This window comes from Pinus tabuliformis, chromosome 1_1 (genome assembly GCF_031772625.1).
Source record: "Pinus tabuliformis cultivar Carrire ecotype Pingquan chromosome 1_1, CPIR1, whole genome shotgun sequence".
Taxonomy (NCBI): Eukaryota; Viridiplantae; Streptophyta; class Pinopsida; order Pinales; family Pinaceae; genus Pinus; species Pinus tabuliformis.
The window spans coordinates 140,520,121-140,547,986 of record NC_142297.1 but is presented as its reverse complement, the minus strand read 5'-3'; the positions used below and the strand labels follow the sequence as shown (position 1 = coordinate 140,547,986).

The following is a 27,866-nucleotide window of genomic DNA, read 5'->3' as shown; positions in this document are numbered from 1 at the left end:
CTTAAGTAGACATGCTTGCCCCGTGGCAAGGCTTTGGTGAAAATGTACTCAAGCTTGACAACTCCCTTTTGGACATAGTCTCTAATGAAGTGATACTTGATCTCAATATGCTTTGACCTGTCATGAAAAACTGGATTTTCCGTGAGCTTTATGCAACTCTGATTATCACAGTAAATTACTGAAGGTCTCAATGCCCTCAATGCTTAACCAAATAGACCAAACAACATCTTGTGAAGCCATGTGGCCTCACAACTAGCCAAACTAGCAGCCATATACTCTGCCTCAGCTGAGCTCAATGCAACTAACTTTTGTTTCCGACTGATCCACGACACAACTACCGAACCCAACCCAAAACAACACCCAAAAGTACTCTTTCTATCTGACGCACAACCTGCCCAATCTGGATCTGTGTACTCTGCGAATCTCACTCCATCACCCTGTCTATAATCCAGACCAAAATCCACAGTCCCCTGCAAGTAACGAAGAATGTGTTTTGCAACCACCCAGTGCACTCTCCTAGGCTCACACATGAACTGACTCATAGTGTTAACTACAAAACATATATCTGGTCGAGTGTTGACCAAATACATCAAACAACCAATCAACTGTCTGTGTAGAGTAGGATCCACCAACTTGGAATCAGAAGCATGAAGCTTCTTCTAGTTAGTGATCATAGGTGTAGACATGGGTTTGTAGCCTCCATGTGAAATCTGCTAAGAATATCCACAATGTACTTCCCTTGTCCCAAGACAAAATGCCCCTCCTCCTGCCACACCTCCAATCCCAGAAAATAATGCATCAAGCCTATATGCTTCATCTCAAACTCTGAAGCAAGATCTCTCTTGCAACCCTCAATGAGTCTCTCTGCACCAGTGATGATCAACTCATCAACATACAACACCATAATGAGAGGCTCCTCACCCACCACAATGAAGTATAGGTTCGGAATAGCCTCACTCTTTGTGAAACCCAAGTGCTGCAAGTATGTATCAATCCTCGAGTACCAAGCTCTGCGAGCTTGCTTCAGGCCATAGAGTGCCTTTTTTCAATCTGCATACCTGGGACTCCTTCCCATACACCTCAAAGCCCTGCGACTGCTCAATATAAACCTCCTCCTGAATGAAGCCATTGAGAAATGCGGTCTTCACATCCATTTGGTGGATCTTCTAACCCATCTCTGCTGCAATCGATATAATGGAACGAATAGATGTATATCAAGCTACGGGAGCGAATGTCTCCTCATAGTTAACTCCCTCTACCTGTGAGAACGCCCTCGCCATAAATCGAGCCTTGAACTTCTCGATGCTGCCATTTGCAGCATGCTTTATCTTGCAGAGCCATCTGGAAGTAACAATTGATTTACCTTCAGGCCTCGGCACTACCTCCTAAACATCGTTCTTCATAATAGATGAATACTCCTCCATCATGGCCTCTCTCCAGACCTGATGGTTGGCTACCTCCTCATAACTAGAAGGCTCGGATTCCACAATGCTTGTTACCAATGCCATGTAACTACAAAACCACTCAGGTGGTTTACTCTCTCTAGCCTGTCTCTTTGGCCCAGCCACTGATGTGGCCTCGCGCAAGGTATCTTGAAGCCACTTGGGCTTCCTCTTCCCTAAGCATACTTCTCCCACCGGAGTGAAAGAATCCTCATCATCATTAGAAGCCTGAACTCCTGAAGGCCTATCAACTGACCTCATGCCTGAACCTGTGCCTGTAGATGCTGAAGTGCTGTGCGAACTGTCCATTAGTGGACTACCCTGTGAATTGCTCTACAGACTGCCCTGCATGATGCCCGAAGAACCACCCCCCTGACTCTGAGAGCCACTGCTCACTGATGGACCTGACACTGTAATCAATGTACCTCCTGATCCCTGACCACTGGATCCATATGACTGACTCAACTGCTCCTGAAGGTCTGGTGACTCTAGATACTCTAACTCCTGTGACCTTCTGAAGGCTCTCTACTCCTCGAACTTCACATCCCTCCTGGCAACCACTTTCCTCTATGCAGGAATATAAATCCGATAAGCTTTCGATGTCTCGCTATAACCCACAAAGATGCGCTTGTCTGCAATGTGCTCTAGCTTGGTCCTGTTCTCCTTGGGGATAAAGGAATATGTAAGGCACACAATGATACGAAAGTGCCCAACATCAGGGTTCTTCCCAGAAAAAGCCTCCTCCGGAGTCACATTCCCCAAGGCACGATGTGGACACCTGTTCTGCAAGTACTCAACAGTGTTGCAGGCCTCTGCCCACAAAAATAAAGGTAACCCCTGATCATGAAGCAGGGCTTTGGCAGCCCTTGCAATGTATCTGTTCTTGCTCTCTGCAACCCCATTCTGTTGGGAGTAGTAAGGAACTGTGAACTCCCTCCTAATGCCTGCCTCAGCACAAAAATCAACAAACTCACCAAGGGTATACTCCCCTCCATTGTTTGACATGAGGACCTTGATCTTCCTACCTGTCTCGGTCTCCACAAGAGCTTTGAACTCTTGAAACCGCTTGAAGCCCTCACTCTTGGTCTTCAAGAAATAAATCCAGGTCTTCCTGGAGTGATCATCAATGAATAAAAGATAGTACTCATAGCTACTCAAGGATACATGAGACATCTGACCACTCACATCGGTATGAATCAAGTCAAGGATCTCGGTTGCTCTGCTGTCACTGCTGGGAAAAGGGGATCTGGAAAACTTCTCCATAACACATCCTCTGCATACATCAAGGTGATCAGAACTGAAATCTGGCACACCAGTGGTGATCTCCCGCAATGTACTCAAGGCCCCATGATACATGTGCCCCATCCTGCGGTGCCAAATCTCACACAACTCTGAACTGCTAGATCTGCTGTTGGTCCTGTCTCAGGTGCTGCTACGTAATGTCATCAGGGGCTTGAGAACTTGTACACCTTGGCATGGCGCACACCAATCTCTCTAGCTGAAGAAGCTGGATTTCCCCTAGGATATATAAGCACCTGCCCTCTCCTGAACAATACATCATACCCTCTATCCTCAAGTGCTGAGACGGATATCAGGTTCTTATTCATTCCAGGCACATATAGAACATCTGACACTTCCAAGAGAGGTTTGGATCCATTATCAAATGTCAATGTTCCCACACCGACTGCTCGAACGATGTTGTCATCCCCAAGTACTACCTCCATATCAGTGTCACCCTCTGAAAGCTCTGAGAAGTACTCTCTGACTCCTGTCATGTGGCGGGAAGCTCCACTGTCAACATACCAAATGCTAGAAGATGCTCTGCTAGTAGCGGGGAATACACACTCCCTCTGAACCTATATGGCAGGTGATCCTGCACTAGTGGCCTCACAAGCTATGAACCCAAACTCCCAATCAAATCTCTCTGAGAAGCTCTCTATCTTTGGAGAAACTGCCATGGGTTTGTCTTTCCCTTTCTTGTTCTTCATCTCCGGACACACAATAGCATAGTGTCTCAACTTTTGACAATTCCAACATTTGACTTTGGAATAGTCCTTCTCCTTGTTCTGCTGCTTGCCTTTAGCTTTGCCTTTGCCTCCACTGTTGGAAGCTTGCTTCTTTGCTCTGCCCTTCTTGCCTCTTGCTAACAATGCCACATTGTCATCCTCCTCCACCTGTTTGGCTGCCCCAAGATGGTTCTTTCTAATCTCATTCTGAATGCAATCATCTCACAACCTCTCCCAATCGGCAAGGTTTTCCGGTGCAACAATGCCATCCACAAAATTCTCCCAAGTCTTGGGATGACCATTCAAAGCAATCCTCACCAACTCAGTGGGTGCAATGATCTCACCTACGGCCGCCAACTGATCTCTCACTGAAGTGATCTTTGGGAGTTATGCTGTAACATTGTCAGTCTTATCCATTTTAATGGCCTTCAGTTTCTCCTTTAGGACCATTTCTCCGTTTTCATTTGAGCTCTGGTAAAGACTGGTCAAGGCTATCCACATCTCACGTGCATAAGTCTTTCCTCTCACATGAGGAATGGCATGGTCTTTGATTCCTTCCAGAATCAATCTATTGGGTTCTTCGTGGTATTTACCATAATGCCCCAGACTTCTGCTTCCTCAAATATGCTCTAGATTCTTTTCTTCCATACTTTGTACTTGTTCTACCCATCCAACCTGTCTTCAACTGTCAAACCCAAAGACATGTTTCACTGTCCTACCAAACAAAATTTTCAAATCTATGGTAAAGGCTTCTGTTTTCTGTGTAAAAATCAGCTTGCTGTAATTTTCACTTTGCTGTCCCAAATTGCACTTTTCAGGCAACCAACCTTTGATATCATGAAGAAATTTCAACCCCCACTCCGGTTATTAGTTTTCCTTATTACTCCATGCATTTAGTTTTAAATCCAAGCATGATAAAAATTCTAAAATCTGGAAATGATAATATTTTTCTGAAAACACAAATTTAGAGATTTCACAACTGCTGAAATTGTAGAAATAAAACCCAACAAAATTATGACAGCCACACAGAAAATAACACAGTGATTTTTGGTCAATGTGACCCTAGAAAAACCCCCTACAACTCTTGGGGAAAACCAGTTTGAGAGCTCTTCTTTATTTCTGAAAAATGTTTTTACAGAGAAACTGAAATACATAGTAAAAATTCCAGCAACCGCAAATTACAACTTATCTCGATTTTCGTGCTTGAACTCCACCTCGAAAATCGTGCCAATCAGCAAACATCCAAAACAGACATTTTCCAACAATAAAACAACATTAAATGCTATACGGCCAACTTCGAAAAACGTGCCCAAAACTTGCTGTACAGATTGTACGTATTTTAGTAGTACGATTGCCTCGAAATTCGTGCCCAAATCTGTCTCGAAATTCATGCCCTTGTTGTTGTCCTTCTTCCTTGATATCTGTGCTGTCCGTCTTCCTCAATATCTGTGCCTTTCTCCTGCTGTACGGTTTTGCCTTGGGATGCGTGCCAATAAATTCTGCTGCCCAGATTTGCTGAAATGTCTTCTTGCTGCTGTCCTTCACTTCCTCACTACTCAGAAATTTTCTCCTTGCTCTCTCTTTTCTTTCTCTCAAATGCTCATGAAAAAATGAATGATTTTTTCCTCTTCTCTTCTCCTTTTATTCTCTAAATGGGCTTTTGGGTTACCCTAAGATCTAATGGTTGAGATTCATTTAGATCTAAGGATGAGAATAAATGTGGATTTAATTCTCACTTTTTATTTTTTAACTCACCCACTTAAATAAAGACCCACTTAGCATTTTACTTCCATAGTCACTTTTTCACTTTCTAATTCTTCATTGACTTTTAATAAAGTCACCTTTAAATTAGAATGTAACTTTACCACTTATAAAGTCACTTTTAAATTAAATTGACTTTATCACTTATAAAGTCACTTTAGGAGAAAAGTAAAAAATAAATTTGGACACTTTTCCCTAGGCCAAAGATCAAAGCCTTAGGGAACCACTTGTCCTCTGGTACCCAAATTTTAACACACATTACATGCCTTATTTCATAGTCTTCCCTCTCTGGGTCCACAAGGCTCTGGTACTTCCCCTCCCCTTGTCCACATGTTTGGATCGGGGTTGGAATGATGCCCGAGAGGTTGATGTAGCTAAAAGAAGATAAAATTATATCATATCCATGTTGCTGCACAAACTAGTAGGCCTAGTTTGTAGGCTAAAACCAGAGGGGGCAAAAACGCTTTGGGACTAAGGCCCACTGTCACCACAGCCCAAGTCCCCTTCTCTTCTCGGATTTTCACTGATAGGAGGAGTGCCAGTGCCTCTCACTTGTGATAGATGTAATCTACGATTAGTTTGAAGTGAGGCAAGGAGGCTTATTCAATGGAAAGGTTCAATGAAAGTGTGAGCTTTGGGAGAAGCTAGGAAAACTTTCCAAGAAAAATCCCTTGAAAGAACGACTACACGAGACCTAAGGTTGAGAAAGTTTATGATATAAGAGATCATCCAAGGTCAAGGTAGATAAGAGAAAAGGTTGTGAATGATTTACTTCAACAAGTACTAAAGCATCAACCTTCAAAGAAATCCCCATGTTGAAAGGTTAGTCTCTAGGGTTCCCTCTTGGTGTGATAGCTAGGGCATCAATTATATTGAAATTCGACTGTCGAAATTCGTTCAAAACTGGAGGATGCCTAAAGGAGACAATAAGGAAAAATCCTGTCTCGACGGAATCCCAAATTTCCTCCTCCCTAAAATTTCGGACCAAGCCCTAGAAAATCTCCTTATCCTTAGAGGGACGAAGAAAAGAGGAAGAAAAGGGGAAGAAAAGAGGTGAAAGAATGATATTTCGTTGAGTTAATGTGATCACCATGGATCTAGGACCAGTGCCTAGCAATTGGGAGGATTGGAGTCAAAATGATCTCGATTTGGCAAATTTCACTCAAGGAGGTCTAAAGAAGAAACTTCACTATCTATGGGTACAAATACACGACAAATTTAGACTTTTTGTAACAAACAAGTTTCATATACTCAGAGGAATACTCAAAATATTTGTTATATGAGAATGTCCATTGTGGGATAGATAATATATTATATAAGAATATTTGAATACAAGTGAGATGATGTGTTGCAAATGAGGGTCCGCTTTATATACCTAGGCATGTACCCTTTCATGAATGGTCATGTCCTTAGGGACATGCCTCTTGATTAACTAATTACTATTTAGTTAACTATTCCTTGTTATTATTTATATATTTATATTTTATTCATAATACTTTTACACTTTGATGGCAATTGTTATGGAGTTTCAAGGATGCAAATGCAAATTATCCCCGAGGAACATTGATTCATTATTTGTCCAATGAGTAACACATGCAAAAAATCTCCTATAGTTACAGTGATTCCACTAATTCACATTAATTAGGGCACATTATTTCACCATAAGAACATTGTTCCATGTGTTAGACATCCATTAAAACAAAGATATAACATTATATTGCAGTTAAAAGACAAAGAAGAATATATCCATCCACAATCTTGCTAGCAAGGAGCTCTAAGAGAGAGTGAAAGTTTTCCGTACATCAAATTGCATTTAATCATCCAAATCACTCCACACAGTGCAAGCCAAAATTCTCTAATAGAGAGGTCGAAAATCCCGAAGTGTGATAATTCAATACAAATGAGGCTTACTTTTATTCATATGAGCCTTTAGAAGTTTGATTTAGCCTAACTGGACTAATTGAACCCTTAATAATATTTCAATGTGCAAAATAACAACTTTGGTGACAAGCCCACTATATAGTTCAAATGTGTAAAATAAGCCTTCCTAGTGAGGCCGAAATAATAAAGTAATGGTGCAAAGGGTCATTGGAATGCCAAGATGAATCCTCAATGTGCCATGATGAAGAGGAGGGGTCCATAAATGATGATCAAGGGGTTGGCCCCTTGATTTCAAAGAAAAACATCCTATGGTGCTCCCAAGTGGCTGTGGGGCATAATCAATGGTCTCATGGATCTCCAATGGATCAATAACAAGTTGATGCTCCATAACTGAGGGCTTGAAGATGAAGCATGCCCTCCATGTCTCTCCGGATGAGACAAAACCACATCTTGGCCTTGGACCAACTAGCAAGTGTTGGGTGCAAGTGTGTGGCCAACTGGGCAACGTGGTCCAAGTGCATCATCATCTCTATATGGGTGAGGCACGAACAAGCAATGTATGTTGCTGAAGAAGCCCATGGCATGGCAATCAATGCACTGTTGTGGTGGAGGCCCATGGCTCTCAACGCTCACCCGACAAGTGCCATTATGATCCTCTTGAGGGCTTGGACCCCGTATAGGGAGACAAAATCCAAATGGAGACTCACCTGCAATCTTGTATAAGATCCAATGCGTCTCCTCACCTTCCAGTACAAGAATCCATTAGTGCAATTGAGTAAATACACTTTCTAACTAGGGGAAAAGGTGGACACTTCATAGTGGCATGCCCTTCCAAATGGGCTTTAAAGTGTACAGGTGTCAACAAGCTCAACAAGAGAGGTTAATAAAGGACTCTATTAGGTGGTTTCAGCTTCTAAGGGAGCGACAAGTCCATGGTACATCCATCAAATGGTAGGTGTCATGTGAAATGATGGTGGAACAAAGTGGGGTTATAGGGAAGACTCCATGCCACATGCCATGGTAAAAGGGTAGCTGTAATGAGGGAAGCCCTCATATGAGTGTATGGATGTAGGAGAGAGCAATTGCGGTACATGAGTTACTTCGACTTTTGTTTTTCCACCCTTCTTCATATGCCTTTTTTTCTTTTATTGATTTTTCTTTCCTTTAACTGCTTGCGGCTCCAAGGGATGAGAGCATGATGTGTATGATAAAGCAGTGATTACCCCCTTAAGGTTGGGCAGTTCATCGCCCACTAGGGGTTGGGACAATCATGGGTTCCTTAATGATGCAGGGTGGCGCTCATATAGGCCCTTCAGAACCAGGGTGATGGCCAGAGTGATAGGGGGTAGAGCTCAACTTTGGCTTCTGCCCACGCGCTAAATTTTAATGTCCTGGCCATCTTTTGCATTTTGTGGTACATTTCCTATTGTAAGTGGCCAAATTATGTTTTTAACTTTTTTTTAGCTGCATAAACCTCTGGGGCATCATTCCATGCTTGACTCAAAATGTTGACAAGGGAAGGTGTAGGCTAACATCTTGTGGACCCAATGGACATATGTGGACCCTGATGGGAAAAGTGTGGAAAGGGGTTATAATGAGCGGAGGGGAGTGATATATATGGTATCAGGAAGTGTGATCATGCAACCAAAATCAAGTTTTCCCATGTAGTGCCACTCCTAAAGCTAATAGCCAATAGAGGAGATCCCACAAGACTAGTATACAAGATTAACCACCAAGTTGGGACAAGGGAACAAGGGTACAATCCAAGCCCATTCTTTCTGCCGAATGCCCCCACTAATCCATGTCCAAATGTGTCTAAGAAAAGTGAGCATAAACTCCCAACATTCAGGGTTGCCATACATTCAGGGTTGGAAGGCCCACCTTCAAACATGCGATCATAACAAATGGGCGAGGGCACATAATGGCTGGCTCAGGTGGCGGAGAATGGTGGCACATCGAGCTATCTGGTGGTTGCAAGGGGTTGCTAGCTACTGGCTGAAGACAAATTTGGGAGAAAAAATTCTCCTATAGGGGTCACTCACTGGTGGTGGGTAACAAGCCACATGCAAAAGGAAATAATACCACAAAATACAAAAGATGGATGGGACAATAAAATTTAGCATGTGGGCAAAAACCAAAGATGAACTCTAACCCATATCATTATGGTCATCACCTTGGTTCCTAGGGCCCTTATGAGTTCCTCTTGCATCATTAAGGAACCCATGCATGTCCCGATCCGTAGTGGGTGATGAATTGCCCCACCTTAAGGGAGTAATCATTCATAGTTTTTAAAACCGGAACCGGTGACCGGACCGGTCCACCTAATGAACCGGTTTACCGACTGGAACCGGTCTAACCGGGACTGGTTTGGTCTAAACGAACCGGTTTTAGAAAAATACATTAAATAATTATTTTTTAATGAAAAAAACTATTTTTAAGATTTAAAACCATGATTCCAAGCCAATAGAGACAAAATATGCAAAGATTGCTCATTGATATACCATGTAAAGCCTTAAAGGTGAATATATCAAAATGGCACCGAGTGCAATACATATCATCGACAAAATACATAAGCAATGAGGCTCTAAATGGCCACTAGAGTGCAAAAATAAAGCCTACAAACTATGGGGCCAGTGGCCTACTACAATACTTCAGTATAGACTCTACATATATGATAATAGTAATACTATAATAGTGATCAACATTATCACTTGAAGTTGAAACTTCTCATGAGTCTCAGTCATCATGATCAAACTCAGTTGGTTGAGTCTCGACTCCCAAACTGTGTAGCCACAAACTTCTCTATTGGTTCAGTGACTTGAGTCTCAAACTTCTGAAGGTATTCTGCCCTAATATGCCCTATTATTTCATTGGTGCTCCACATGGCTTTACATGGCCTCCTATCCCAGCCAAGTGTTGCTTGAACCTGTTAATACCCCCTCCTTGAATGGATTTTTGGCAATATTTGCAGATCATTTTGCCATCAATCATATCACAATGAGCCCATGCAGTATCTTCGGCTTTTGGAGGCATGATGACTCCCTGGATGGTAGATCATAGAAGTGAGAAGTTTATAACACAAAAAAAAAATTCATGGACAGCAGACTCAAATGAGGAATTATCAAGTGCAAATCCTTACCTGGAAATGCAAACTAGCTCCCTTAGCCTCCTCTTGAAGATGGCAACTCCACTGACAGCTACACACTATCTCCAAAATAGCTCCAACTCCAACTCCAAGATGACTACCTCAGTAAAAACTCCACACTCTCCAAGCTCACAAACAAACTCACAAACACTCCAAATCAGTTGTGTGAGACAAATGAGAGTGAGAGGGGCCTCTTATAGCAAGTGTGAGGGTGCTTTTGGAGGGAAAATACCTTTCCCTCACCCCCAAAACCCCTAAACCACAAAACCACAGTGCTTTTTGTCATAATTCGGTGGGCTGTCCATAAACCGGCCGGTTTAGGACGAAACCGGCCAGTTCCGCCCTAAACCGGCCGGTTTTGACCGGTTAGGGCTAGATTTCGGTCACATGAGGCATCTAACCCGGTTTTTAGGCCGGTTCGGACCGGCCAGGCCTCTAACCGGCCGGTTAGACCGGTTACTGGTTTTTGTGGCCGGTTTTTAAAACTATGTAATCATTGTTATATTATTCACATATTATACACATCATGCTCTCATCCCCTAGAGCCTCGAGGAGTAAAATAAAAGAAAAATCAATAAAAGGCAAAAGGCAAATAAAGAAGGGTGGAAAAACAAAGGTTGGGGTAACTTATGTACCACGATTGCTCCCTCTTATATTCATACATCAAAATATGTGGGTATGCCTCATCATTACCACCCTTGAGCCCATGGCATTTGGCCTTAAGACCCTTGTGTACCAATCCACTTCATCATTATCCACATGACACCTACCGCTTTAGGGGTTGGGAACACCTTGGACATGTCCTTCCCTTTAGGGGCTGGGAACACCTAATAGGGTTGTTTATTAACCACTCCTACCTAGGGAGGTAACACCATTACATGCTCAAAGCCCCAAATTTGGAAGGGAAACCCACTATGAAGTCTCATTTGTGCCCTTGACTAACAAGCTTGATTCACTTAGATGCACTAATGAATTATTGTACTTGAAGGTGAGGAGATGCATTGGATCTTATATAGGATTGGTAGGTGGTTTCATCATGGGTTGGGCAACTTAATTGGGGCCCAAGCCCACCAGAGGATCATATTGACACTTGTAGGGGAAGCGTTGAGAGCCATGGGTTTCCATCATGTGACAGAGCATTATCTCATGCCATGGGAAGCCTCAACACCTTCAACAACTTGTTCATTGCCCCACATTATATTCAAGATGATGCACTTGGACCAACAGTTTGCCAACCAACTTAACAATGTATACAGGGTTTGGTAGCTGATCTGAGGCTCAGAGGAGGTTTGTCTCATCCTTGAGACATGGGAGGGCAAGCATTATCTTCCGTGCCATCATTTGGAGCGGTATAGATGCCTATTTTTCATTAGAAGACCCATGAGACAATTACGTGTGTGCCCCAAAGCCACTTTGGACCACCACATGCTGATTTACTTAGAGAACAAGGGGCCACCCCCTTGTCTATCATTCATGGAGCCCTCACTCTCATTATGGCACCGTGAGGACTCAGCGAGCCCCTCCAGCAACCCTTCTACACCAAGTTTTCATCATTTTGACTCACTTTTGGATGGCTTATTCTTCACTTAATGCACTACTTGGTGGGTTTGTCACCAAGGACATGTTATTTTCACATTATTTTATGATTGTAGGGGCTATTAAGGTTATTCAAATTAGATAGAGGATCATATAAATTAAGATCCCTCCTATTGTGAGAGATCATTGTCATCACACTTGGATCTCTTTGTAAAAGATTTCAAACTTCTTTCTCTTGGATGAGATTGGATGTCTTTGATGCATTTTGATATTTTGGGAGCTAATTTCGCTTTCTCTTGGAGTTGCCTCTTGATCTATGATTGCATATATCTCTTATTCTCTTGTGAGTGATTTTTGTGAATATTTTTCATGAAATAATCTCTAATGTGTGGAATTATTGCAACTAGCTAGATCTTGTGTGCCCTAATTTGATTGAATATTATTGTGAAGATTGTTAGATTGTGAAATTGCACATGTTACTCATTAAATAACAAGTAGATGAATTTTCCTAGTAGATTGAAACTTGTTTTTCTTCCATGAAAGTGCATAGATCTTGGGTGGGTAATTGTTGAAAAGTAGGGGCTAGGGCATTTCCTTTTAGCCTCCTTAAGGACTAATTTAGCGAATTTTGAACCGTCATTGTCTCCATAGCCAAGGGAAGTGGGCATTGGTCCAAGAAAAATTGGTGGTCAGCCCTCCTTTTCTTCTCTTTTCTCTCCTCCAAACTTTTTGACCCCTTTTCCTAGACGACCAACTAGGGCTTTCTGCGAAATCTTATAGAGGAGTGATCTTTGAAAATTGCTTGGATAGGTGTCTGTGCTAGTGTCTCCTCTACAAGATCTCCAAGTTTGGTTGAATTCCCACATACAAATATCCGGAAATTTGATGCCCTTGCTGTGTCTTAGGATTGAAACCTAGTTGTTTCTTCCCTCAGATAAGGTGGTCTTCTTAGGGGTTGCAAAACTTGGTATTCGTTAGAATAAATGATTCAAGACCCCGTTCCTTCTCTCACTTTGACCTGTTTGTACAATGGAGGAGCTCCATGATCACTCATAAATCCTAGGTCTTGTGTGGGCTTCTTTGTAATGTTCCAAATTGGAATTTAACAGTGATATCTAAGCAAGAACACAATGCAACACCAAAAATAAACAACAATTAACGCCCATAAAATTTACACCAGAATTGCGCCAAACTAGGCCATTTTATTATCAAGATGAGAGTACAAGTATATGGAATATGTGCACTTGGGCTTGCCAAAGGAAGCTAAACAACCCCAGGTGAGAAAATATGTTGCCCAGATGTAAGAAAATATTTTCTCCTCAAGTTCTGCGTTGGTCCTGGAATTTTGCAACTGCTGGCTGGAAAAAACCCTTATTTGAGCCCCCTAGAATGCTCAGGAAATTTTGCCACAAACCCAGAAAAACCCAGAAAGGGTTCGACTAAATTTTACAGACCACCTAGGACACCAAATTTATGCTCACTCCTCCCAAATGGATACCAAATAACCTTGCTGTTTTGGGGCACCAAAACTCTTCCAAAAATTCTGCAATATTAGGAGCAGCCTCCTTGATGCTACTCCAACAAAACCCATAAATGTTTTGGGCTAACTCCGATCTCTCGAACTTGCCCAAATTTGGTAATACGCCTTCCTCTACTGGTTCTGTGTCCCCCTTAAGCTATTGCTGCAAATTAGGCCTTGTTTCCACCTTCGAACAACTGTAGAATTTTCTGCAAATTACTCCCAGAAGGTAAGAGGGAAATCCCATCCTAAACCTTACACAACTCAGCTAGCAACGACTCCACGAAATTTTGCTCAATAAAACACTGTGCAAGCCCTAGGAATGTTGAAGTTGGTTCTCGTCGGTGCAACAATCTCCAACCCTGAAACTCTCCACAAAATCTGGTCCAATATCAAGGGACTTTCTGCTAAATTCTCCAGCTAAATTTACTCTTGAATACCCCTCAACCAAGCAAATCGAGTTTTGCTACTACGTCCTCCTGGAAGTTCGAACTGGATGAAGTATGGCTAGAAATAACTGACAATCTCCAACAATCTCCTCTACAATAATCTCTGAAATTCACTCTTGGGGTGGCACTCTAAGTCCATCGAAGAAAGAGATGAGATTTTTACCTGAAAATCTCCTTGTGCTAATAAGCAACACTGATAGTCTTGGCTAAGCAGCTCAAGAGTACTCTAAATCAGAAATTCAATTTGTCGAAAAGCCCCCAAAATGATGCCTCTTCCTCTATTTATCTTTGCTGCCCCCTTTTCTCTCCTTGTGGGCCCCACCAATTCGACCTCCTGCTCCATAGCTCGATTTTCCAATGTTCCACCAAGACTCCAGGACGGGGAGACGCGCGTGCGGGGAGACGCACAAGGGGGACGTGTGGGAGTACCCTCAAATTTTAGGGAAATTTAGGGGGGATGGGGGGACGTTGAGGTATATAATTTTTTTTCATTTTTATATATATATATATATATATATATATATTTCAAATTCATATTCAATAATGAAAGCATAAATACAATGATACATACATAATTGAATTGAATAATGAAATACATTGATCCATACTAATCATCTTTACTAATACACACATGATCCATCCATAGACCACGAGATTCAATAATGAAATACTTTGATCCATATTCATCATTCATTATTCACCATTCTAGAATCTACATTGATTTCAAAATTAAATTCATCATTCATCATTCTAGATTCTAAATCGATTTAAAATTAAAATTCATCATTCATCATTCTAGAATCTAATTAGTACTAAGCAAAATAAACTATAATAGATATTGAAATATGAAGATTGGAATAGTAAATTGATATAACTAAGACTCAAAAATAGTGGAGTGATGAGTCTAGAAGTCACTCTAAAGTATATCTTGGTGCTCTTGATTAAATACTAATTCCTGACCCTTGTACATGACAAAATGCAATCGAAACATTGCAATCCATTGAATCCTGAATTCCTGAAAAACTATTAAGTTTGTTGCATTTTGAGTGAGATCTAAAATTCTACTTTCTCCATATGAAATCCAATGAGGTCGAAACCACTCTCAAACATCTTGAGTCATTTCATGGTAATGTTAAAAATTTAAGTAAAAGTGACATTCTCCTTTATCTTTCATTTAAGTAAAGATAAAGGAGGATGTCACTTTTAATTTAAGAATTTAACATTACTATGAATTGCATAGCATTAGTAGGGCAATATGGTCAAATACTAGGTTTCCCCTCTCATAAATCATTGTTTATAAGCAAATTTAAGGGAGGACGCATAACCCATTTTGAGGGGGGACGTCCAGGCTGGGGAAACGCCCCCCCTGTGTCTCCCCAAAATGGGGACGTGGGGAAACGTTTCCCCAGATGTCCCTCCATCCCAGGTGCGTGGGGTGCGTGCAACCAACCCCGGGGGACACGTCCCCGTCGAACACTGGATTTTCCTAAAGGGTTTGAATTTCCCTTTTGGGTGGCCCCACATCCACTACTAATTTAATTTTTCCTTTTCTCTAATGTTGGGGGCCTCCACCTTTCCAAAAATTAAGTGGGTACTCCCTCCACCCACTTTTCCTAAGTTTACATGCCAAAATATTTCCCGACACCCAAATTGCAAGAATGGGAATTCTTCTTAACAAAATTAATTTAATTGGGGACATTACATTCTTAATGGGTACCTCTCAAGTATAGCAAGAGCCTATTTCAAGAAGTAAACCATCTTAATTGGCTTCTTGAGAGGCCCTATATCATTTTGGAATCTTGACTCTAGACATACCTAACGTCATTTTGTTATCTCAAGCCCTAGGTCTTGATTTCAAGCCCAGGTCTTTCTTGGAGAACCTTCCTTACATCAAGCCTTTAATTGAGACTCTCCTTGAATGGGCCTTGGGAATCACTTCATACCTTATCATTGATCCCATCATTACAAGTGATTTCCTATGATTTAGATTGGATCATTATATTGTTTTTCATCCATCTCGATTGCATTCAGAGTGGAAAAAGTGGAAGCATCAGCTCAGGGGACCGTTTTTATCGGTGGGACCCAGTTTGGCAAAATGGGGTCTGAAACCTTTTGGGCAAGGTTACTTGGGAGCAGGAGCGGGGAGCGACATTTTCAAAAGCTCCCGGTGCGGGAGCAAATTGGGAGCAAATTTTTATATAATATATGTATTTTAATATATTTTGATGCATATATGTCAACAAAAGCATGTAGAATGATGAATTAGATATAAAAATAAAAACATAGATTGAACCATTTAACATCTATCATCTAGAATTTATAATCTTCATCAACTGCGTCCACAAGTTAGTAACATACAACATATCGAGTCTCATGATTCATCAATCTTAAAGTTTCAAGCTTTGAAAATTCAATACATAACATTTATCATCATTGATCATCAAAATTATATAAAAATTCTAACATGAAATGAAAGGTTATAAAATGAAATGAAATGAAACAACTTTCAACTTTCACAAAGCATCATATTCATAATTCCTTACCCATGAGTTATAATTTCCAACTTCAAACTTCAAACTTAAATTGTCATATATTGTTTACAAAAAATATCATAATAAATATGAAAGAGTCAACAGTTATAACAACTACTAGAAACTAGAAAAAATCTATCATCTACTGCTTCCTCCTGCTGTTGAAAAATGTAACTAGGTTCGGTCTTCATAAAATGTATTTGTCAAAAGATTTATTATACTTATTGAAGCACGGGTTACATGCTTGGGTTATCATTTTATTAGTCAAAGTCTCGATTGAGGACACCTAGGATTAATAAAGAGTAATTGTATATTTTATGAGATCCTTCTTGGGCTTTCGAACGATGTAAAAATAATTATTTTTGAGTAAAAAATGAATTATGTAATCTCCACACCAAGTCAGCCTCAAGAAGATCAAGTTGGCCTCAAGGAAGGCAATTCGACCTCATTGGAAGGCTATATGTACAAGGCAGTTCGACTTCATTTGGAGTATCTCACACTCTCACACAGTTCGATATCTGAAGCTGGAAGCTGGGAAAAGTGCGAAGTTGAAGGAATAGGCTAAAAGGAGTGTGAGTTTGGTCAAGGAGGAAGGGAAGAACAAAATCGAAGTTTTAGTGTGTCTCTCTCTCTCTCTCTCTCTCTCTCTCTCATGTGGGCTAGTTTAGGAGATTGAAGTCTCCTAGTCAAGGTCGAAGCTGCTGCTGATGCTGGAAGCTACCAAGTCAAAGTTGCTAGGGTCGAAGTGTTGTTGCTGCTAGGTCGAAGGTTGGATCAAAGAAGGAGAGGTTGGATTGGTGTGGAGGTGGTCTTTTTCTTGGTTGAAGGAGTCTCAAGGAAAACTATTGAAGGAAGAGATTTTGACTAGGTTTTCCCCTAGTTAGGGGTTTTACCCTGGTAGAGTGCCAACATGTTGTGTCTTGTGTTTTGTGATCTTCATGGACACATAATTTGGTAATTGCTTGATGAAAGATAATATAACAAATAAGTAAAAGAAGGCAACATAATTCACAAGTAATTATCAAGAAAGAGAAATCTAACCCTAATCCTACTAGCATTGATTTCTCAACATGGTATCTGTTATCTCAAAATCAGACCCTGATAGGCTGCTGGTCAGGTTGACTCTAAGTAACTATTTCAGACCTACTTTAGGCTGAGGCTTAGCCTCCTCAACCTGAGAGGGCTCTCTCTTAAAGGATTAATGATTTTGATTAAAGCTAAGATGGCTAACTCTTATAGAACAACTGTGAAAAATATGAATGCTGGAAAAACATTAAGCATCTATCCATTGGGCTTATGGAGTCAACAACACCTCAATATAACAGTAACTCAACCTTACATAGAAGTCAGGGCACTCAGCATTTAGATATTCAGAACATAACTCATATAGGACCACAGTTTATAAATGCATACAGGAAATCAGAGCACATTCAGTGAGTTCTGAGTGATTATACATCTATACCACTGTAAAAATTATGGAAAGAACAAGATCACATATTCTGAACAATAGAAATCCCTCATGAATCCTGAGAAGTAAAGTCAAAATTATATTACTGAAATGAGTCTTTACATAAGCCAAATACACGCTGTATCATAAAATTTTCCAACCCTGATTACATTTCTGTTTCAGCTATATATAGAGTTCTTATTCTAACTGATCGAGATTCCTCCTCCAGCATGAGGGGAATTCGAAAACTACTTCTAATGACACCTATCAACCATTTAACCAACTAATAAATACAACAAAGTGCTAACTGGAGTTTTTTAAGAGATCTAAATCAACTATGACTCTAACTCCATATTACATGCATGATGGCTTCTCCTCGTTCTTTGACACCTGGTCCTCTTTCAGTTTGGCTGAGCTGGACCTTTAACGCTTCATGTTTGACCTTCAATGACACATCTTTTCCATTGCCCTGAAACATATGAAACTGTCCCTCTGTATCGGTCTTTAGTCTGCCTTAATATATCCGGATCCAACGAAGTATATCCTTTATCTTTTAATTACCCCAAAATGGAGCAAACTGCCACGTCTTTGATGTGCTGTCCACCGTTTGCATACGTGAAAGCCAAAATTTTTGCAAACTGTAACTGTTTCACATAACCTGAAGTGTGATAAATATGAAATATGCTTCCTTTATGACAAAAATCCAAAGTTGGATTCGAATGCATATTATCTCCACGTGTCTTGACCTGGTTAACTGTTAGATAGCTTCAGATGATGCCTTGTATGCCTTTTAGATGTTTCCCTTTCAAAATTCCCGCTTATAATTCAAAACTGCTTGATTTGCGTTAAAATCATCACCTATAGCAGTTTCGTAGCGCGCTACGAAACTGCTGAGTTTTTAAAAACACAGTCTTCCTTTCATAGCTAAATGATCGCCAGTGTTCATGGCTTAAGCACCTTACTCCCTTGATTGTTTTGAAAAGATTTGCTTGCAACTTTTCAAGAAACAGATATTTCTCTTGAGGAAAAGATGCAATGACATCAATAACACCATTGACTGTTCCAAATATAACTGTATGAAGCTGGCTGGTACCTCACTGATTAATGGATGCATTGCCTGTTTGCCCTTTATCAGTTGCAATAGCATTTCCAGAATGGCCAGCTGAATCAGGTGCTCCACAAAGAAATAGCCCATTCCTCCATGTAACACTTTCTTCAATGACATTCTGACATCAATATCATTTTCTCCAGGTCTAATCACATCAAACTCAAATCCTAACTTCTTCCCTGCCTTTTAAAATTCACTTCACACAGCTGGTGCTTTGGCCAAAGGTATGGGAACAACATCAAAAGACAATCCTATGGCCGAGAACTGAATTCCATAGGTGTCCACGAAGACTTAGCACGCATTAGATGCAATTTTTCAACAAAAGGCTCCAGAATTTTTGCTTCTTCCACTGGGGCAAAGGCCATACAAATACTAAGCTCTTGGACGGCTTCTCCATAGCGTCTGCTATGGTATAAAAGCATGCCATGGTCTCTCCGCAATGCCCAGTTATGTGGTTGAAGAATGAGAAGCCTCTCGGATGACATAATGGACAATCTCAATTCTTGGGGGCGCAATGTTAAAGCATTTGAGTTATCAAACTTGCTGGGCTGGTCAGAAGTATGGTGCACTGGTCGAAGAGGAGAAGTTAGCAATAAGCCAGGATGGGCCCTTGATGCACGCTTCCAATAAAGCCTTTTTAGATTTGCCAAAGCAACTGCAATTATGTCTCTGTTTGATCCAAGCTCAATATCTGGAAGTGATCTGCTGTTCAAATCGAAAGCTTTTGATCCAGGATGTTTAACACAACCACCATTTACTTTAGCAAACCAGCTTTCTCCTTCAGATAGTTGAAAAAGCTCCTCAGTGTATTCAGTTTTGGGCCATATCAAAAATTCTTCCCCAACACGAGCTCCTACAATAGTAACTCCAAGTCTTCGGCAAACTTCAATATATATTATGCTTAGCATTATTCCACTTCCAGATGCAGATTTTAGCACTTGATGCAAGTATGACTGCTTTGGATTGTTAAGAAGAGATGACCTAGTAAAGCCTCGTAAATAAAAAAGAACAAAATTCACCGCCTCCAAAACTTGCAACAAATGGCACCCAATTTCTTTTGATACTAACTCTGCTTCCACTTGTTTTGCTATAATGTCAAGCTCAGACAACCGTGCTGTAATGCTTCTGCCAGCTAGCGGAAAGGCATCTAAGCTTGCCCATTCGTAGGTAACCTTTGACAGACTGGGAGCTTCTCGCCCCTCCTTTACAACTGCTCGAAATAATACTACGCTCCTTCAGAAGGGAATCCAAATTCTCTGAAACTTATCGCCAAATAAGAAACCCTTCGCTTATAAAAAGCATCGACTAAACTCGGTTTCAAATACCTTGGCTAGCGCGCAGTAGAAATTGTCCCCTACATTCACTACAAGATGAGTATCTAGATTAGGGCTTGACAAGCAAAACCAGCAGGGCTGATGTGTATTAGACACTGTGTTTCTCCTTTTCTTTCCAGCATCTGGGTCATGGCTAAATCTGTCGTCATCCCCTTTATCGCATCTACCCTTTTTGACAAAATCAAAGCATATGCGGGGCAGAAGCAAATCACTACACCTACCATCATCTGAATCATGGCGAAATTTGCACTCTGCACCTCTTTCACATTTACCCTTACTGATAAAATCGAAGCATGCACCTTCTGAGAACGGATCTTTGTTACATACAAACTGCTGAGGCTGATTGGCGAAAGCAGCTTGTTCTATTGGTTCATTTTCTTCCTTTCAGGCATGAATCTCGAATTCTTAGTAGATATCCATCAACAGAAATAGGCAGAAGGGCACCCCAGTCAACAATGGCTTCAATGCGCTCCGGGCCACCGCATTGAGGCTCTTTCCTAGGCGGTCCAATCCGGGTATTGTTAACATTAATAATGTTATGGCCTCTGCTGCTGCAGTGTACCCATGATGGCCACATTTAGACTGCAATTCTCTTGAACCATCATCACGGAGCTCCCATTTGTATAACCGAATCTTTTGATTGATGCCAGCAAGCAACTTTCCATTAAATGCATTCAGATCGTAAACAGAACCCTTTGTCTCCTTCTCAGCAACAACTGCAACATGTGCCAGTAGCAAGACACCTAACGACCTAAAACACAGCGGATTCTGATAAGTATGACAGCTGGGTGAGATTTGCTATGGATCAGCACAAAATCACCTAGACCGGGCTTCTGCGCTACGAAATCACTTATGGAGCTTTGTAGCACATAATAACCTTTGAACAAAGCTGACACATGGAAATTGTGTGAATTATGAGACCAGTGGTGAATGAGGATGCATAGTGGACTCCTAAGACTCAGACTCTAAGGCAAACAAAAACTCAAAACTAGACTAGCACTGAATTTTTTACCATCAAACTAATGTGAGCGGTTTTGAAATTAGAATTCTTAAGTGATAACAGTATCAATGCTAAGGTCGAAGAATATTGAAGATCACTTCGTTGGATTGAAGGAAATGATTACTCTCTCTATACGATAAGAATGGGATTCAATTCTACAGGAAGATGGATAAAGAAGATTGTCTACTACTTCAATAAGGTCAAAAGTCAAGAGTTCTTAGCTGCACTTACATGATCACTTAATAATGATAATGCATGGATCGTTGACCGTGGAGCATTAAGGCATATGACAGGGAAAAGTAAACAACTACAAACTCTATCAAAGGAACCATCTTCCCATGTAGTGGAATTGGGAGACAACAAAAGCTATGCTGTTAGAGGCCTGGGATCAACATCTTTGAAGCTGGAGAATGGAGCAAAACTACATCTCAACAACATACTATATGTTCCAGGTTTGAAAAAGAATTTTCTTTCAATTTCTTGCTTAGAAGATAAAGGGGATAAAGTTGCTTTTGTTGATGGAAAGGTCTTGGTTTGGGGAAAGGATTCAAGTATTGATAAAGCTAGGGTTATTGGAGTTCGTGAAGGAAGTTTGTATAGAGTCATTACACCACCTCCTCAAGCCCTAGTTCATATGGAAATATCTCCTATTGAGCTATGGCATAGAAGATATGGTCATCTTCACTACAAGGTCATTCCTACTCTTAAAGATCTAGTTCATGGCATCCCTGATATCAAAGAAGATTGTGAAGGAGTTTGCAAGGGATGCTCTTTGGGAAAACATACAAGAAAACCATTTCTAATAGTGAAACAAGGTCTAAAGAAATATTAGACCTCATACATTCTGATGTGTGTAGGCTGATGTCTGACAAATCACTTGGAGGTCATTTTTACTATGTAACATTTATTGATGATCACTCTAGAAAGACATGGTTCTACCTTCTCAAGAAAAATGATGAAATATCTGAGAAATTCAAGGAGTTTAGATGTGAAGTCAAAACACTAACCTAAATAAAGATAAAAACTTTGAGATCCGACAATGGTGGGGAATAAACTTCTAAAGAATTGATTGCATATTGTAAAGAAGAAGGAATTAAGAGGCAGCTTATTGTTCCCTACTATCCTAAACAAAATGGAGTGTCCGAAAGAAAGAATAGGACAACTGAAGGTGTAAGAACAATGCTACTTGATCAAGACTTGACAAAGTTTCTATGGGGAGAAGCAACAATGACCGCTGTATATATATTCAAAATAGAAGTCCTCATAGAATTCTCGATAATATGACACCCGAGAAAGCATTCATAGGAAAGAAGCCAAGTCGGGACCATCTCCGAATGTTTGGGAGTCCTGCATATATCCATGTTTCAAAGGACAAAAGAAAGAAGTTGGATTCTGCAAGCATCAAAGGGATCTTCGTTGGCTATAGTCTCTCCTCAAAGGCATATAGAATCTACATCAAGGAAGGGAGACCCATTGAAGTAAGCAAGGACGTTATATTTGATGAGAATCAAGCCTACAAAAGATCGAAGGATATTCCCATTGATCTCGATGATGAAGATCTACCCATATTTGAAGAAGAAGAAGTACAACCCGACAACCCTTATACAATTCAAGAGGAAGAAGAAGGACCAAGTGACAATGTTCCACCAAGACTCTGGGACAGGGAGAAGCGGGTGCGTGGAGATGCACAAGGGGGACGTGTGGGAGTACCCTCAAATTTTAGGGAAATTTAGGGGGGACGGGGGGACGTCGGGGTATATATATATATATATATATATTTCAAATTCATATTCAATAATGAAAGCATAAATACAATTATACATACATAATTGAATTAAGTAATGAAATACATTGATCCATACTCATCATCCTTACTAATACATAAATGATTCATCCGTAGACCACGTGATTCAATAATGAAATACTCTGATACATATTCTTCATTCATTATTCACCATTCTAGAATCTACATTGATTTAAAAATTAAATTTATCATTTATCATTCTAGATTCTAAATTGATTTAAAATTAAAATTCATCATTCATCATTCTAGAATCTAATTAGTACTAAGCAAAATAGACTATAATAGATACTGAAATCTAAAGACTAGAATAGTATTTTGATATAACTAAACTCAAAAACAGTGGAGTGATGAGTCTAAAAGTCACTCTAAAGTACACAGAGGGCTTGGTGCTCTTGATTAAATACTAATTCCATACCTTTGTACATGACAAAATGCAATGGAAACATTGCAATCCATCGAATCCTGAATTCTTGAAAAACTGTTAAGTCTGCTGGATTTTGAGTGAGATCTAAAATTCTACTTTTTGCGTATGAAATCCAAAGAGGTCGGAACCACTCTCAAACATCCTGAGTCATTTCATGGTAATGTTAAAAATTTAAGTAAAAGGATGAAAATGAAAGATAAAGGAGAATGTCACTTTTACTTTAAGAATTTAACATTACCATGAATTGCATAGCATTAGTAGGGCAATATGATCAAATACTAGGTTTCCCCTGTCAGAAATCATTGTTTACAAGCAAATTTAAGGGGGACGCATAGCCCATTTTGACTTTTGGGGAGTTGCGTCCCCCACATTGGGGAAACGTCCCCCCTTGCGTCTCCCCACGTCTTCCCAAAAGGGGGACGTGGGGAAACGTTTCCCCAGACGTTCCCCCGTCCCGGGTGCGTAGGGTGCGCGCACCCGACCCTGGGGGACGCGTCCCTGTGGAACACTGCCAAGTGAGCCTATTCAACCTGTGGTCATACCAAGCACAAGGAAGAGGGCAAATTGGTTAAAAGCTACTCTTGAAGATGCTAAAGGGCATGGAGATGCGAAAGGAACCTTTAAGGAAAGTAAAAGGCTGAAGAGATATTCTGGATATGCTGCATATATGACAAGACTAATTGAAGCAGAACCATCTACATTTAAAGAAGCTACTCATCAAGAATTATGGAAGAAAGCTATGAAGGAAGAATATCAATCCATCATGAAGAATGTGGTTTGGGAAATCATTCCTAGACCTAGTGACAAATTGGTTGTCACCTCAAAATGGATCTACAAGTTCAAACACGCTGTTGATGGAAGCATGGATAAATACAAGGCCAGATTTGTTTCAAGGGGTTTCTCTCAAAAGGAAGGCATATATTATGAAGAAACCTTTGGGCTCATTGTAAGGTATACCACCATTAGATCTTTCATTTCGTTGGGTGCTACAATGGGATGGAAGATCCATCAAATGGACATGATGCCAATGTTTCTGAATGGGACCATCGATGAGGAAGTATACGTTGCGCAACCTGAAGGCTTTGAGGTAAATGGAAGAGACACTCATGTCTGTAGACTCAAGGAGGCCCTGTATGGTTTGAAGCAAGCTCTTAGGGCATGGTATGCAAGAATGGATTCATACCTTCTAAAAATTGGGTTCGTGAAGAGTTCTGCTGATCCTAATCTCTACATCAAGGTTGGGAATAATGAGCAAGTCATTATTCTATTGTATGTGGAGAAAAGAAGACCAGAATGTAAGAAGATGCCGACAGCTAAATTGGAGATGAAGGATCTAGGACCAATGCACTATTACCTAGGTCTAGAAGTATGGCAAAATCCTGGGGAGATATATTTGGGGCAAGGAAAGTACATCATGAAGTTGTTGCAGAAATTTGGGATGATGGATTCTAAGCCCATGACTACTATAATCACCAATCTCAACAAGTTGAAGAGCTTCAACTCAAGTCTCGTGGATCCTACCTCCTATCATTAGTTGGTAGGTTCTTTGATGTATCTGGTAAATACTAGGCTAGATAGATGCTTTGCTGTAAACATCCTTAGTCAGTTTCAATTGGAGCCTCGTGATGATCATTGGATAGTTGCCAAGCATATATTGAGATATCTCTGTGGTACGATATATCACTCCCTAAAGTACAATAACAAGGAAGTCAAGTTGATTGGCTTCACAAATTCTGATTGGGGTGGCGGTGAGACCGATGGAAGAAGCACTACCGAAGGATGCTTTAGTTTAGGATCTACCATGATCTCATGGATGAGTAGAAAGCAAGATCCTGTTGCTTTGAGTAGTGTTGAAATAGAGTACGTGGCTGCATGTGAAGTAGGAAAGGAGGCTATATGCTTGAGAAAGCTTCTGACACATTTATTCGAGAAGCCTCTAGATCCTACTATGATTAATTGTGATAATCAAAGTTGTATTAAGATGTTTGGAGATCCCGTGATTCATGCTAGGATGGAGCATATCAACAATAAGTTCCACTATATTAGGAACTTGGTGCAAGATGGGATCGTGAAGCTACAATATGTTGCGATAGACAATCAGGTAGCTGATATACTAACAAAGTCTCTTGCTAATAAGAAGTTTGAATATCTTAGAAGTATGCTTGGTTTAGTTGATATTGTTGATTTTGATGATGATGATAAAAGTTTGGAAGAGATTTGTTGAGGCCTTGTGTGTGAGACACATTGGTTAGGAGGACATCTCACCGACACTATGTGTTGATTTCTAGTTCCCAAAGTAGGGAGGGTGGCATTGGTCACAGAGCTCTGACCTCGAATACACACCTAGATCCCAGGGTTGATGGTTAGCAAGTAAGCCTGATGGTACCTAGAGAGGCTGGAAGCTTCAAGATTGGATTCTTCAAGAAAGAGTTATGCCCAATCTCCCACGATGACCTGATTATAGCCTGGTTCAGTAGAGTGAACTTGTACGAAGTGCTACATGTCACTGTTGCTACCTTCGGCCCTGAAAATGCTACTAAAAAAACTACAGCCTGTCGTCTTTCTGTGACTATTTACTAAATTTGAAACCAATGCGTAGAGAGAAAGTTATGATGATTTTCCCAACGTCACCTGTTTGACACGGAATTCGGGAGCCTTAAAAAACCCTAACTTCCTCAGATTATATCTCCGAAAATATAGCAAACCAAGATCTGAAATTTGGTCATGAGGTTCATCAAGATTTCAGCTCAAATGGGTTTTAATTTTAGCTTTTGAATCTTCGCAGAAAAAATGTTATAGCGAAAATGCCACGATGACCTGTTTTAAGCCACAAAATCCCTACTAGAGGAGGATATGAGGATCATTATTTATATGAATGTCTTGAGTTGAGAGGGTCCTCAACAAGTGAACGTTGGAGGGATTTTAGGAGCAAAAACATATTATTAATTATTGACTATTCAATGACCACAACCAATTATGAGTGCCATGCCACAACCCCATAGGGTTTTAGCCCACTAACTGGGGTTACTAACTTCAAACGCAAATAACTCTCAAACCGTGAAGAACTGGGAGGCGTACCATATATCAACGAAAACATCTCGACGAGTAGAATCCATCGAGAAGATCTTTGACGCAAAATAATATGAGTTGTCAAGTCAAAATGCCCTTGCAAGATTGGGGTAGCCCCTGGTGCTGCTTGGGTTGACATCAATGAAAACCATTGATCAACATAAACTCTTCATAGTTGATATAGTTTGAGATCTTTTGTATGAATACCTCCCTAGTTAAGAGGGAGTGTTGAAAAATGTAAGTAGGTTTGGTCTTCATAAAATGTATTTGTCAAAAGTTCTTTTATTATTGTTACAATGACTTATTAAAACATGGGTTTCATGCCCAGGTCATCATTTTATTAGTCAAAGTACCCTTTGAGGACTTCTAGGATTAATAAAGAGTCATTAGAGTCATTGTATATTTTATGAGACCCTTCTTGTGATTTCGAACGATACACCAAGTCGGCCTCAAGAAGATCAAGTCAGCCTCAAGCAAGGCAATTCGATCTCATTGGAAGGCTATATATACAAGGCATTTCGACTTCTTTTGGAGTATCTCACACTCTCACACACAGTTCGATACTGAAGCTAGAAGCTGGGAAAAGAGCGAAGTTGAAGGAAGAGGATAAAAGGAGTGTGAGTTTTTTCAAGGAGGAAGGGAAGAACAAAATCGAAGTTTTGGTCTCTCTCTCTCTCTCTCGTGTGGGCTAGTTTAGGAGGTCAAGGTCGAAGCTGTTGCTGATGTCAGAAGCTACCAAGTCGAAGTTGCTAGGGTCAAAGTGTTGCTTCTGTTAGGTCGAAGGTTGGATCGAAGAAGGAGAGGCTGGCTTGGTGTGGAGGAGATCTTTGTCTAGGTTGAAGAGTCTCAAGGAAAACTATTGAAGGAAGAGATTTTGACTAGGCTTTCCCCTAGATAGGGGTTTTGCATCTTGTGTCTTGTGTTTTGTGATCTTCATGCACACATAATTTGGTAATTGCTTGATGAAAGATAATATAAAAAATAAGTAAAAGAAGCCAACATAATTCACAAGTAATTATCTAGAAAGAGAAATCTAACCCTAATCCTACTAGGATTGATTTCTCAACACTTGCCTTGAGAAATGTCTAATTTTTGAGCAGGTTGTGGTGGTATTTTAGGAGTCTCCTCCCCCATAGTCGTACGACCAGAACCAGAAGACACATGCCCTCCACGTGAGGATGTAGATGGAGGGGGTGACAACAAAGAATAGTTGTTGGAACTCGAGGACTACTATTGGATGGTGGGGGTGGCATGCTTGTTGTTGCTTCATTATCATCTCTCAAAATTTGTTCTTCCAATTCTTCTAGACGTATAGTGCCATCCTCTAAATTATCGTCCTCTGGGTTGTTCTCCCAAATTTTATATGATGTATCCTTTTAAGCCTGATCACAATAATGACTCAACAACCTC

The 27,866-nt window shown here is 40.5% G+C and overlaps 2 protein-coding genes across 2 annotated transcripts in view; one reads left to right on the top strand and one right to left on the bottom strand.

Annotated features, from left to right (window-relative positions):
• Positions 1-27,866, top strand: part of EMB2765 (P-loop containing nucleoside triphosphate hydrolases superfamily protein) — a 278,516-nt gene that overhangs the window by 230,991 nt on the left and 19,659 nt on the right. The gene's annotated exons all lie outside the window — the stretch shown is intronic.
• Positions 19,077-20,736, bottom strand: LOC149212028 (uncharacterized). The gene is made up of 3 exons (XM_089393104.1): positions 20,584-20,736; positions 20,230-20,498; positions 19,077-20,058 (listed from the first exon to the last, which is right to left on the bottom strand). Exons 1-3 carry the CDS (start codon positions 20,734-20,736, stop codon positions 19,077-19,079), a joined length of 1,404 nt encoding a protein of 467 aa, XP_089249230.1.

What these genes read in the sequence shown, in the direction of transcription:
- LOC149212028 (XM_089393104.1), bottom strand. Translation starts at nt 20,736, where the DNA reads ATGTGGCCATCATGGGTACACTGCAGCAGCAGAGGCCATAACATTATT. An exon ending in GTGCCCTTCTGCCTATTTCT is followed by an intron (nt 20,499 to 20,583) that starts GTTGATGGATAT and finishes TTCGCCAATCAG; the next exon opens with CCTCAGCAGTTTGTATGTAA. An exon ending in AATACACATCAGCCCTGCTG is followed by an intron (nt 20,059 to 20,229) that starts GTTTTGCTTGTC and finishes TCCCTTCTGAAG; the next exon opens with GAGCGTAGTATTATTTCGAG.